We start from the raw sequence: 14,291 nt of genomic DNA, 5'->3' as shown, positions 1-14,291 counted from the left end.
GTGCGGCGGCGCCGGTCACGGGAGGGGCAATGGGGGGTGGGTGGGGGTGGGGTGGGGTGGGGCGGAGGGGGGAGCGGAGGCGGCGGAGGCCTTGCGCTTTTGAGGTTGTCTGGTTCGGAGGAAATGGGGGAGGCCCGGAAAGTGTCGGGGAGGCCCCTCCCCGCTTCTCTGTTCGCCGAGAGGCCCTTGGTTTGCCACCAAGAGAAAACATTTATCAGATTTATAGGGAGCAAAGCACAAATGTGCGTTTCACCTGTTTATTCTAGGTATGCATACAGTACTTTTTTAGAAAAAAATATTAGCAATTCATTTGGCATATTTGTGTGTGGTCATTTTTTTTTTGCTCTATTGGCCAGAATTAAGGTTCTATGAAAACAAAAATATTAGTATGAAATACTTACAGCTCAAAATTAATGGCATCTCTATTCCAATCCCCAAAACTTAATTTCTAATAATTCCTGGGTGGGATGGTGTCACCTAATCCATCCTCAAAAAGTTAGTGCCCAATGTTTTTCCATACTCAATAACAAATGTGACCCAAACAAAATCTTCCAACCACCTCACTGGGTGTGTCCCATTTTTCATTGAGTGTGGGAGAGGGAGATGATGTGTTTTGGGAACTAACAATTTTTTGTTTGATCTGATATATTAGGTTAGAGGGGCTGGCTTTTAGCGTGATACAAAACTTGTTGGGCACTAAAGAGCTTTTAGGGATCGGTTAGATGTGTCTTTTTCCTTCAAACAAAATATTTTTGGTACTTAGAGGGTTTTTAGGACGGATTGGAGTTGCTCCAAGAGCATGTACTACGCTCCATGGTGGACTACTAACTCACAAATGCATGCCGGAAGGGAAGCTGCCGTGGAGGAGAAAACGCTAAAAGACGACTGCCTGCAGAGCCAAACAAGATCTTGCATAGGAGCCTACTTCCTCGCTGAAAAGTGCTTGAGAAAAGTAAAAAAATAAGGGAGGGAGAAGAGGAGAGAGAACTAGGAGATGTTGCTTCCCTTGGGTGTGGGTTATCAATGCTACCTGCCTGCCTCCATGCTTCATGCCCTAAGAGTGCTCCGAGAACCATAGTATGACCAAAATGTCTTTGAAACTCCCAAAAAGATTATTAGCTTCATAAAACTTGAGCTTGAATTTTGATATGAACATTAAGAAATACAGAAATGAACCGACTCATTATTACTATTACATGTCAAAAAATATTTTCCTAACTTTGTCAACTTGTTTGTTGTAATATGAAGTTTCAATTTCGTGTGGATCTCCTTAAATGTTTGAAGAATGTGTGTTGATCTTTTGGTTGTGCTCCACTATTGTGGAGCGCGTCTTTGTTTTCTTTTACCTTTGCCTCAGTATTCAACATTTGAACTCTAAGTTGTGACAATCTTTGTTAATGAAGTTGGGTGAGACTTCTTATCAAAGAGAAAATGTGCTAGTGCTCACAGCTAGATGCATAATCACATGATGGACGCAACCCTAGTCGATGTCACGGTCACGTCATATCACACACCATGCACAACTCATGATCCATTTGATCATAAACCTCTCCATCACAAACGAAGCATAAAGTAGTGAAATCTCAAAAAGAAGAACATAAACCAATGAAAAGGTGAAACAAAACTAAACTTTAACTTTGCATGATGTGGTGTCAAACTACCACATTGGCGAGCTATGGTTGTTGTATTACTTGTTGTTTTCTTGCATCCTTCATCGAGACAGACGAGGGAGAAAGAAAGGTGGGCATTAACAGTGCTAGGTGGGAGACGACGTGCGATGGTCGGAGAATAATTCTAGCGGCTATTTAGTGTGGCTGCGAAGAATCTTGCACCTTTGCCTAGGATGATGAATCTAGTAGGTAGTACATGTCAGATATCTGACTCCAAGGCCAAGCAACTAGCTGTGAGTCGTCATCTCCCCCTTGCCCATTCCGCATCATATACCACGCCGAAGAAAGAATATTAGATTTATTCCCCTCAATATAGAAAAGTAATCTCGGGCTATTTTAACGGCTAGAAAAAGATTCCCCAAATCCAAAAAGGGACCCAACCACTTGGATCAAACAGATTTTTGCCTCATCACGCATCTCCCAGCACCTGGTCTCGCAAACCCGATTCACATACTCTTCGGGCCCACCGGAATTTGAGCTCTTATAGGTCCAATGCGCTGCGTCCATGAGGTTGGTGCCCCAAATGGATGATGAACGTAGTACCAGATGTTTTCACAATCATGGCTGACAGTTTGATACCACATCATGTATGGTGAGTTGACGCAACACAAAATAAGCAAGGCAAGGAAATTAAAAAGAAATGTTTGAGCCGATAAGAAGCCCGTTGTAAAAAAAAAATAGCAGGAATACAGGTGGTAGTGCTAGAACTATGCCTTCCTAACCGGCCAAAATGCCGCCAGAAAGGAATAAAAAAACAGTGTTGAATTTAGTCTAAACACTGCCAGTAGTATGAATGTGATGTGCCCTGCCTATTCATGATATAAAATACAAGTAACTTGTGCAGAAAATGTGGAAAAAGTATTCATACAAATAGTACAAACATTGCATTGGACCTTTGGGTTCGGTGAATCTAGTGTAGTACGAGTTGTCGCCTTCTCTTCGTCTCAAGTAGAGGCTATATATGACTTGGCTGCAACATCCATCACGACCAGAGAAAGAAGGAAGGGAAAAGAAGGAAGGAGGAAGAGGAAGGACAAAGAAGAAAGAAATGCACAACATAAACGTGGGTCGAACGTGGTTGCCGGGTCGACCATGTGGTCATGGAGATTCATGCTTTGTGAATAGTCCGTATGTACGTGGCATGCTTGTATCAATTCTTGACCCGTTTTTCATTAATTAAGTAGGAAATTCTTTTTTTTTCTTAATTAACCGACGGGATAATTCTTTTTGCAGCCGTTTCATAAAAAAATAAAATATGATTTGCCGTCAGGCATGAAATAGGAGAAAAAAGGACGGAGTTTCCTGGCAAAGAAAAAAAGAACGGAGTTGACCCATGGACTCACGGACGAGCGAGACAGAAAGGCGGGCGAGCGACGCTGGGCGGGAGACGGCGTGCGATGGCCGGAGAGGAGAAGAATTCCGGCGTCATTTTTATCTCTCTTTTCTACGGTGACGTAGAGCGGCGAGATTCAGCGCGGCCGCCGGCTGGTGCGCTGAATCTAGCTGGTGCGTCTCGTAGGCCGAGCAGCCAGTCGCGAGCCGTCACCTTTCCCGGCCGCCCATCCGCATCACGCGTCACTCCAAGAGAATCTCCGATTTGTTTCTCTTAAAATAAAGGACAGAAAAAGGAATCTCTGGCCTACTTTTTTTTAAGCATCAGTACAGATACAAGCGCTCATATACACGCGCATACACTCATCCCTATGAACGCACACACGCACACCCTATCCTATGAGCACCTCCGAGAGACTGAGCCGGCATATCATCTTCAGATTTATGAAGTCACCGTAGACGCCTAATGCGAGCACCAGGATTTGAACCCTGATGGGTTGAGAATACCACTGTCCACCTAACCAACTCAACCACAGGTTGATTCGCTCTCTGGCCTACTTCTATGGCTCGTGGCTAATCCCAGCCACGCATCCAAACAGGCTCTGGCCCATCACGGAGTCTCGCAGCGCCCGGTCTAGCCCGCCGATTGACCGACTCCGTGGGCTCTCCATACTGTGGTGCCCCGCACGGATGGTGAACGCAATCCCAATTTGTCTAAAAAAAAACACAATCCCAGTATTTGTCGTGGAGTGTACCATATTTTTACACTCCCTCCATTTGAAAAGTAATACTTGTCGGAGAAATGAAAAAAAGATAGATATATCTAAAATTAAAATACGTTTAGATCCATCCATTTCTTCGACGAGTATTTCCAGACGAAGGGAGTAGAAGAGAGCAACACGATTATACGATGCCTACAATCGATGTGTATATCAATCGTTGGCACATCAACACCATCCAAAACACGCCAAAACTAACCACTCACAAAACGATCTGGACCACCTGCACCGACACCCGCAAATTTTCACTCTCTAATCATGACAGTAGAACGCACACCAGCAAATGCATATGGCTCAGGGCATCTCCAAACGCGGATCACCAAGACGCCGTTCGATTCTAGAACTCTCTAAATATTTGGATCGGACAGTCTGGACATAATCAAGCCTTCGACGTGAATTATGAAAATGAATTTGACCGGTTTTGCCCACCCGAAATCTCACAAGCCGGCCCCAAATCGAGGGAGCCCTGGGGAGTTCGGACGTCCGCTGTGTCAGACTTCAACACCCCGGACCCACTCAAAACCACACCCAGAGCCCGCATATTTCCACAGTTATGTCGTTCCTTTCACGCCAAAGGACGGAGACACACGTTCACTGAGTCACAGTCGCCGCAACTCGCCCTAGGAGCCCCCGCCGGGTGGTGCCAGGTCATCGTTCGACGGAGCACCTTCCTTAAGCCCGACAACGACAATCGACGAGGCGACAATGAACATGATCCATGGTGCGGCCATGAGGACGGGCGAGTCGAGAACGACCACTCTGCACAAACCAAAGCAAGAGCAGCTAGGGTGAGACGTGCCCGGCGCGAACGAAAAGAGCGCTAAATTCAGCATAAACATTGTTAGTTGTACGGATTTGCTTTGCGCTTTCATACCATTTTTTGAATTTATCCAGAAGTAATTTTAGCAAGGAAATGGATTATTTAGCCAGTTGGGTTGGGCCAAAGTGGTCGAACGGGTCGTCGCTTCTCAAAGCCTCAAAGTGCCGGGCAAGGGGCGGCCAATGAAGGGGCGTCACATGAGCTTTTTTTGGCGCTGGAAAAGAATCTCCCATTTATTTTCTCGGACTGGAAAAGAATCTCGTGTGCCTTTTTTTGGCGCTTGCTTAGAAAAAGATTCCAAATCCCCGTGGGCCCCGGCCAGTTGGAGGGATCCAGCCAGCGCCCAGCAACGACGTACCCGAACAAACTCCGCCCCCACACCCCTCCCAGATCCTGGACCCTCACTAACCGACTCTCCGGGCCCACCGAAATCTCATTTCTCGCTGGACCAGTGCGCCGCGTCCACGGCGCGGTGCCCCCCCCAGGCGGACGATGCCCCCGCGCGTCCGCATCAGCCGCGCACGCAAGTCGCCTTGGCCTTGGCCAGTGGTGGCCGCGCACGGGACCGAGGCGCACGCACGCAGACGCGGACGGGGACGGGACTCTCGCCGCTGCACGCACACCGCAGACGCAGAGGCAGACGCGGAGGAGGAGAGGGAGGCGACGAGCGATGGCGGCCGGGACGGGCCGGGTGCTGCCGCTGCTGGCCGTGGCGGCGGCGCTCGCCGCCGCGCTCCTCTACACCGCGCCCTTCTCCAAGGTGAGCGGCGCCTGGCGCCCCCTCGAGAATCTGCATGCGGTGGCACGGTGGCGGAGACTGACGAGACCTGTTGCCTGTGCAGAGCCTGGGCGGCGAAGGGTGCAGCCTCCTCCCGCACGGCCACTTCTGGATCGCCAGCCAGCGGGTCGTCGCGCTCGGCCGCGTCGGCCCCGCCGCAGGTACGCCGCCCCTCCCTTCCATTCCGCCTCAATCGCCCCGGCGTCCAAAAAGTCAAACTGATGCGTGATTGGTGCGTGTGTCTGTATGTTGTGTGTGCAGTGGAGGTGAAGGAGGGGCTGATCAACGCCATCGCCGTGGGGGACTACCGGAGCTTCGTGCTCCGCCGCCCGCTCGTCGACTACGGGGACGCCGTCATCATGCCCGGCCTCATCGACGTGTAAGCCACACAAACTGTCACTGAATGAGTTACTGTCTCTGAAGATAATCACTCGCCGTGAGTTACATACATCTTTCACGGTGGCGTTGCACTTTCAGGCACGCGCATCTCGACGAGCCCGGCCGGGCCGAGTGGGAGGGCTTCTCCACCGGCACAAGAGCCGCCGCCGCAGGTGCGAGTCCGTTATAATTAATTACAGTAGTTCAGAGCCACACTCCACAGCACTTCCGCCTGTATCTGTCTGTGCTAATCAGGATTCAGGAGCACCCTGATATGCTAAGTACAGTCGTTTTCCTCTTAAGTTAACAAACATAACATATATAGAAGTAACATTACTGGCTCTTGCAGCTTTGGATTACGACTGATTTAGCAGGAATTAGTAATCAGATGTCTTCTTCCTTGCTCCATGGTTCTGCAAATTGATTCCTCCATTTTCAGGTGGCATAACAACGTTGGTGGACATGCCTCTCAACAGCTTCCCGTCCACGGTCTCTGAAGAAACTCTCAAACTCAAGGTCCAGAGTGTTCCCTTCTTGGACGTTTCAGTACTACTCCCTCCGTTCCGATTTACTCGTCGTGGCCAACCACGACGAGTAAATCGGAACGGAGGGAGTAGTACACTAGCCCATAGCGTGCGCATGGTTGCTCCCAGCCTTTTCTGTTACTAACACCAACGTGCTTGATTATCAGGTGGATGCAGCTCGGGATAAGCTATATGTTGATGTCGGTAAGTGCCACGGTTCAAGGGAGGCCTTGTACCATGTGCATAGGATCTCAGCATTTTTGCTTTGTTTTCTGAACAGAAATGCTTCATCTGAATCTGTTTCATATCTGACTTGTTTGCTCTTCTTATATAGGGTTTTGGGGAGGCCTTGTGCCCGAGAACGCCTTGAACCCAAGCAAATTGGAGAGCCTGCTAAATGCAGGAGTGTTAGGACTTAAGGTCAGTTTCTCAACTAATAACAGTTGATGCCTCATCATTTCTGGTTGACACTATTGTCTAGTACCTCTGTTTCTTGTTCCCCTTTCTTAAAAAAAACTGACATTACAAGGAGATACTGACTGAATTTTCTTCTTCTTTTATTCCAGTCTTTTATGTGCCCCTCTGGCATCAACGACTTCCCCATGACAAATTCAACCCACATCGAGGTACGCTGCTTTGTCATCTCTGCCATATTTAACTTGGCCACAACAAGATTTTCATAATTCTGTTTATGGAGTCCCTGAACTAGTTCATCGTCCTGTGTTCGCACTATAGGAGGGCCTGGTTACATTGGCAAAGTACAAGAGGCCCTTACTTATCCACGCAGAGCGCATACCGGATGTCGTGAGTGACGAGGAGCTCGATGGCGAACTAGATCCTCGATCTTACGCAACCTACCTGAAGTCTAGAACTCCAGCATGGTAATTTACATTTTGCCAACATGTAATTGTATACTACCCTCTCTGAGCTGGAGAGTGCCATATGTTTTCTTTTGACTGTACAATTCAGGATTAATGAATTACAGAGATTCACTAATTAGTCCTATGATCTCCTATACCCAGGGAGGAATCAGCCGTTAGGGATTTGAAGCGTGCCATGAAGGACACCGAGGTGGGGGGCCGGTCAGAAGGAGCTCATCTTCACATTGTCCATCTCTCAGATTCAAAAACTACCCTTGAGCTTCTGAAGGTGCGACGACATACTAGTTCACCCTCCATTTCCTCGGTTCTCTTGGTCGTTGTTTTACCGATAATTTTTGTGCTTGCAGGATGCGAAACACAGCGGCGCAAAGGTCACTATAGAAACCTGTCCTCATTACCTCGCATTTTCGGCGGAGGAAGTTCCAGATGGGGACACTCGTTTCAAGTGCTCTCCTCCCATACGCGACGCCGCCAACAAGGATAACCTCTGGGAGGCTCTACTTGTATGCCATCTCCTATCCCTCCCGATTCTGACTCGTTGCAACCTTGTGAATAATAGTTCTAGCTAGGCTAACTTTTGAACCGACGAATGCCAGGACGGGCACATCGACATGCTAAGCTCGGACCACTCGCCGTCGACCCCTGATCTCAAGCTAATGGAGGAAGGCAACTTCATGAAGGCATGGGGAGGTATCTCATCTCTGCAGGTAACTGTTTGTGTAAGCGTGCACATTTTTCAGCAGAATCATATTGCCAAACTATTGCATACATACATACATACAGAACTGATGAGAATTCACCGTGTTTTTCTCACAAATTTCTGCAGTTTGTGCTCCCAGTAACATGGTCACATGGGAAGAAGTATGGCATCACGCTGAACCAGCTAGCCTCATGGTGGAGCGAGAAGCCCGCCGAGCTCGCGGGGCAGAAGAACAAGGTAACCAATGCATCTGAATTTTCAAGAAAAACTGGCAGAGACAGTACATAGCATATTTATTATTTGCTTCAAAAGTAATGTTGATTGTGATGATAGAATCAAAACCATAAGACTCAAGAGCTGCATCACTTGTTTCGCGCAGGGGTCTATTCTGCCCGGTTACCACGCCGACATCGTGGTGTGGAAACCCGAGGTGCAGTTCCACCTCGACGACACCCATGCCGTATACCACAAGCACCGGGTTCGTTCCCCAACTCCCCAACAAAACTATGAATCTTTACACTGGTTCCAACAGTCCTACAATTCAAACCGAAACCGTACTCATTTCACACTTCGTTTGCAGAACATCTCGGCGTACATAGGGAAGGAGCTATCGGGCAAGGTCCTGTCGACGTTCGTGAGGGGGAACCTGGTGTTCGCCGAAGGGAAGCACGCCGGGGCCGCCTGCGGCGCCACCATCCTCGCCAAGTGATACACTAGAGCTACAATGTCATTGCTGATTTCTAGCGTATATGATCGTGTGCGCTGTGTAGTAGTATGTATGTGTGCAGATTTGTAGTTGTTTCCCTGTGTATAATTGGATCCGGTGCATGCATCCATTCCCCTCCATTGTGTATACCCACCCATTCATTGGACAGCACCAGGTGTAGGTTATTTCTCTGAATTATTCAGATGTAGTAGTTCTGAACTTCTCAGTTGTGATAATATCTATGGGAAGAATGTGGATTATTCTGCTACTCTTATGACTTGCCGATGAATTTTCAGCTGTAAAAAAGATCTTCCTGGACTATTCAGACACTCTGTTTCTACTGTATTCGAATTTGCAGAGGCTCAGGCGCAATGCAATGTGTGTGCGTAAACGATGGGAGAAGGCGTATTTTCTCGTCTACGTTAAGCCCTCGATGAAGCGGTATGGGGTTTTGGATAAGGCGCTGAACGCGGCCGCGTGTTCCAACCCCCACCTCCGTCTCCGGCGGGAAGCGGAGACCTCCGGCTGCCGCTACCATTCCGGCGGCCATGGCCACCATTGTCGCCGCCGCCGCCCTAAACCTCTACCTCCGCCTGCCGTTGGCACTCCACTGTACAGTTTCCTTCCCCGCCCGCCTCTCGCGCATTCCACACGCTCCGCCGCGACGCCTCCGGTCGGCGGCCGCCTCGCGAACCCTAGCATCGCCCGCCACGTCGGAAGTCCCGGAGGCGGAGGAGCTGCGGCTGGAGGCGGAGTCCGCGCTGGAGTGGGGCGGCGTGTGCGCGCGGCTGGCCGACTTCGCCGCCACCGCCGCGGGCCGCGCCGCCTGCGGGGAGGGCCGGGTCCCCGTCGGCCGCAGCCGGGAGGAGAGCGAGCGGCTGCTCGAGCAGACCGCAGCTGCGTCGCTGCTCTCGGCGCCGCTGGATTTCGACGGCGTGGGCGACGTGTCCGCGGTCGTCGCCGCGGCCGCCCGTGGCCGGCTGCTCGCCGTGCGGGAGATATGCGGCGTCGGGCGCAGCCTCCGGGCCGCGCGCGGGGTGTTCGACCAAGTGAAGAGCCTCGCCGAGGAGATGCCAGATGGGAGGTAAGGGACCTGGTTCTGCTTAACTCTTGTGGAAACGGAATCGAGCTAAAATGTAGTAATGATTTGGTAGAAATGCAACATTTTCTTTGCATAAAATCTGCTTGGTTCTATTTCATCAGACACAAAACCCACGAACCCAGTAGGTTCAGCGCAAAGCAGTATCGGAACACTGAATTCTGAAACACAACATTGATGAATTTGAATCAGTGTAGCTCACAAGGTTTCTTTGTGCAAGTGACATGCAATTTTGGGCTAAAATTCTGAATGCAGAACCCTGTTTGGACTATATCCAGTTATGCAAATCAGCTTGATGAACAATTTTCTGTATGTAGGGAACATTGAAACACAACATTGTTGAATTCGAATCAGTGTAGTTTCAGCCAATAACACACAATGTAGCTCATAAGGTTTGTATGTGCAATAGCACACAATTTGGGGCTAAAATTGTGAATGCAGTGCCCCATTTGCACTGTGTCCAGTTATGCAACTCAGCTTGGGTTGTATTATTTTTACCGATGGCATCTTAAGATATTTTGTTGGTTCATCCTCTGCAGGTACACCTCTCTTCTGGATATACTGCAGGGCTGCGACTTCTTGACAGAGCTTGTAAAAATGATCGAGTTCTGCCTTGACTCCAATCTTTCTATGGTCCTTGATCGGGCCAGCGAAAGACTAGGAACAATCCGCAAGGAAAGGAGGATGAACATCGATATGCTAGAATCCCTGTTGAGAGATACGTCCGTGAAGATTTTCCAGGCAGGCGGGGCTGATAGCCCTGTGGTCACTAAGCGCCGCTCTAGAATGTGTGTTGGTGTTAAAGCTTCACACAAGCATTTGGTGCCAGGTGGAATTGTTCTGAGTTCCAGTGGCTCTGGTGCGACATACTTTATGGAGCCAAGGGACGCCGTCAAGCTGAACAACACTGAAGTAAAACTCTCGGGCGATGAGAGAGCTGAGGAGTTGGCAGTATTGGGCTTACTAACGTCAAGAATAGCAGAGTCCCGGACGAAGATCAGGCATTTGATGGGGAAAATATTGGAGCTGGACCTGGCTTGTGCTAGAGGTTCATATGCCCTATGGATAAATGGAGTGAGGCCTGCCTTCAGTAACAGGGATGGCAGCAGTGAATTGGACCCAAGTAGCGCATATTCAGTATTTATTGAAGGCATTCGACATCCTTTGCTCCTTGAACAGTCCCTTGGTACTGTAGAAGAATTGACCGCTGAAGCAACTGAAGTGGGGAAAGAACAGCTATCAGAAGACCGCCCTGTCCCTTCAATGCCTGTTCCATTGGACATGCATGTGAAGAATGATACTAGGATAGTTGTGATCTCCGGACCTAACACCGGAGGCAAAACTGCTACTATGAAGACCTTGGGATTGGCCTCTCTTATGTCAAAAGCTGGAATGTTCTTCCCGGCCAAAGGAAGGCCTAGGCTTCCATGGTTTGATCAGGTTCTTGCAGACATTGGTGACCACCAGGTAGTCTCTGTCTTTTGAAGAGAGTTTCTCTAACCACTTGCGGGACAAATATGCTTATTGATGCAAACTGTTTTCTGGATTGAAGTCTCTGGAGAATAGCCTCTCTACCTTCAGCGGGAACATATCACGTCTTCGCAAGATTGCACAAGTTGTATCAACAGATTCTCTTGTTCTTATTGATGAGATCGGCAGCGGCACTGACCCATCCGAAGGTGTATCCCTTTCAACTAGCATTTTGAAGTATCTTGCTAGTAGACTAAACTTGGCTGTCGTGACAACCCATTATGCTGATCTAAGCCGTCTTAAAGCTGTTGATGATCGATTTGAGAACGCTGCAATGGAATTTTGTTTGGAAACTCTGAAACCAACATATCGAGTATTATGGGGAAGTACCGGTTATTCGAATGCATTGAGCATTGCAAAGTCAATTGGCTTTGATCAGAAAGTACTCGATCGTGCACAGGAATGGGTTGAGAAACTATTGCCTGACAAACAAAAGGAACGCCAAGGTTTACTTTACGGCTCTCTGCTGGACGAAAGAAACCTTCTGGAGTCCCAGGCAAATGAAGTAGCATCTGTTCTTTCAGAGGTTGAGGATCTTTACAATGAGGTACATCTCTTTACTGTTATTATCTGTTTTGACATTTTTTCACAGTAGTGATTTCATACTTTCAGTTGAAACCTCACTTGATAATAATTTGATTTTGAAGATTCGCTTAGAAGCTGATGAGCTAGATAACCGAGTAGCTGCTTTGAAGGCAAGAGAGTCTCGAAAGGTGCAACAAGAGTTGAAGTCTGTAAAGTCTCAGATGGACCTTCTAATCAAGAACTTTGAAGTTCAACTAAAGAATTCAAAACTCGAACAGTACAACTCAGTAATGAGGAAAGCAGAAGCTGCGACGGCTTCCTTGGCTGCTGCTCATCAGCCAACTGAGTTTGCTGTCAGCGACGATGAAAACAAGAGTTTATATGTTCCTCAAATTGGAGACAAAGTGTATGTTGAAGGACTGGGAGGCGGGAGTATGGCCACTGTTGTCGAGATACTCAGTGAAGATGGGAGCTGTATGGTTCAGTATGGAAAAATAAAGGTGCGGGCCAAGAGTAACAAGATGAAGCTGGCCCAGAGAGACACGAAGGAGACATCGGCTTCTTCCTCGGCACAAGGAAAGGTGCGCTTTGCATCTGCTCTTTAATAGATTATCCAGCTGCATTTATTTTGGTTTTACTCATCATTTGGCATGCAACATGAATACATGATAAACCTGTTTGAAATGTTGGAAACCTAGTGTAGCCACTGACATAACATACATCATATATTTCGTCAACATAACTGTGGTCAAGAACCAATGGCGTCGCTTTGACTGCTGTGTCCGTGATGAAATGTACTCCCTCCGTCCGGAATTTTTAGTTCTAGATACATCCATTTCTATCCATTTCTGCGACAAGTAATTCGGGACGGAGGGAGTATCAAATGATATTAGGTTCTCACTGCCGTCTAGGTTCTTCTCAGACCCTATTCAAATATCTGTAGGCTCAGTTAGGTAAAGCAGGTCTGGTTAACACTCGTCAGTCGTCCCATCATGTGCTGTTGTGCATAGAAACATGGTGTATTCAATGCTGGTTCGTTCTATCCGTTTCAGAAAATCTGCGCTGCCCGATGAGCTAGGCTAAGCACACCCAGTTTCTCCGAAGGACGGACTCAACTTTAGGTTTGCATATATCGTTCCTTTCCATCGAGTTGGGTCGTCGAATGCCCCATTAGACCGGTATATCATGTGTTCCCCAGCCAACTGGCCATTATCTTTTGAGCCACGCACGCACTGATGGCATATCCACCATCCTACTTTTATGTCGGTACGCTCCGCGTCCTACACGTGGCATGTTAGCATGGCAAGCTCGGGAGGGAAACCGAGTTCGCTCGAGCCCTACAGGATGCATTGAATCTGACATTGCTGGTACTATTGATGATTCTGGCTTTAGTTCGGGTAGATGCAGTGTGGAGCAAGCTAGGCTTGAGCGGGCGCACATTGGTCCATGCAAAGCTAGGCCGGCGGAGTGGATCCGTGCATGCACCTTAATTAAGTGAAATCCCATCGTATGTTCCAGGCAGCGTATGATTGGTGTAATGTTCTCCCTCATCATAAGCTAGACTGTATTATTCAGCAGGCCCAAGCTAGACTGTATTATTCACCAGGCCCTGTAATAATGTTCTGCCAAGTTGATGTTTTACGCCTACGGTGTGGCAATTTGGCAGGGATCTCGAACACAGAAGCGGTCTGCAGCGGGCACGGCGCAGACCGGCAGCGTCTCCTTTGCCCCGGCGGTGCAGACGTCGAGGAACACGGTGGACCTGCGGGGGATGCGGGTGGGCGAGGCGTCGCATGAGCTGGAGATGGCCATTGACGGGTGCAGGGCGTACCAGGTCCTGTTTGTGGTCCACGGCATGGGCACCGGGGCGGTGAAGGAGTGCGCGCTGGGCGTGCTCCGGAGCCATCCCCGGGTGGTGAGGATCGAGGACGAGAGCCCCCTGAACTACGGCTGCACCGTCGCCTACATCGAGTGAATGAAGATGCAAATCGACGGCGGCGCCGCTCGAGTCCGTACCTACAGCAGCGACAGCTATACATTTTACAGATCGTAGACAACAGAGTTCTCCTGCGTGTTGTAGAGCAAAACACACACACACACACACACACACAACAGAGTTGGAGCTACATACATAGAGAAGAAAAAAAAGGAAAATTACGCAGAGTTTTTGGGCCCCTGTTTTCAGTGCGAGAATTGAACTGTTACATTAGAAGATATCCACTGGGCGGAATTGAGCCGGCCTGGCGACATTGGAAGAAGAGGTTGGAGGGACACGGGTGGTGGTGGCCCAGCGAGAGCGAGGGAGTAATGTAATGGGCACTGTGGTGGTTGATTCTGGTGGATATACGACGGCGCCATTCAAGTTTGCCCTACAGAATCAAAATCGAGCTAGTAGATGCAGATGTAGATGCACATGCGCATGAGGGCGCTTCTCTGGAGCGATGCGATGCATGGGCACGCGGATTCTTTTTGTATGCCGAGGTCTCATCTTTCATCGGTTTCGCTACTACCGGCACCAGGGGCTATGTTTCATTCACACAAAGACACGGTGCATGTGAGGACTGCAGTG

At 49.0% G+C, this 14,291-nt stretch overlaps 2 protein-coding genes and 1 pseudogene across 2 annotated transcripts in view; 2 read left to right on the top strand and 1 right to left on the bottom strand.

The window, feature by feature from the left end:
* LOC123042768 (uncharacterized) overlaps positions 1–35 on the bottom strand; it is a 3,466-nt gene extending 3,431 nt beyond the window's left edge. The window contains exon 1 of the mRNA XM_044465156.1: positions 3–35. The gene's annotated coding sequence lies outside the window, so the exon portion shown is untranslated. The remainder of the gene's footprint in view (positions 1–2) is intronic.
* A 5,054-nt stretch (positions 36–5,089) lies between these two features.
* LOC123047435 (endonuclease MutS2-like) lies at positions 5,090–13,995 on the top strand (annotated as a pseudogene).
* Positions 9,013–9,656, top strand: LOC123047434 (uncharacterized). Its single transcript, XM_044470987.1, has one exon. The coding sequence runs from the start codon at positions 9,117–9,119 to the stop codon at positions 9,654–9,656; it is 540 nt and encodes a 179-aa protein (XP_044326922.1). The 5' UTR covers positions 9,013–9,116.
* Positions 13,996–14,291: the final 296 nt, after the last annotated feature.

The sequence above is a fragment of the Triticum aestivum genome, chromosome 2B (genome assembly GCF_018294505.1).
Source record: "Triticum aestivum cultivar Chinese Spring chromosome 2B, IWGSC CS RefSeq v2.1, whole genome shotgun sequence".
NCBI classification, from domain to species: domain Eukaryota; kingdom Viridiplantae; phylum Streptophyta; class Magnoliopsida; order Poales; family Poaceae; genus Triticum; species Triticum aestivum.
Note: the sequence above shows the minus strand (reverse complement) of the source record. Positions and strands in the feature narration are given on the sequence as shown.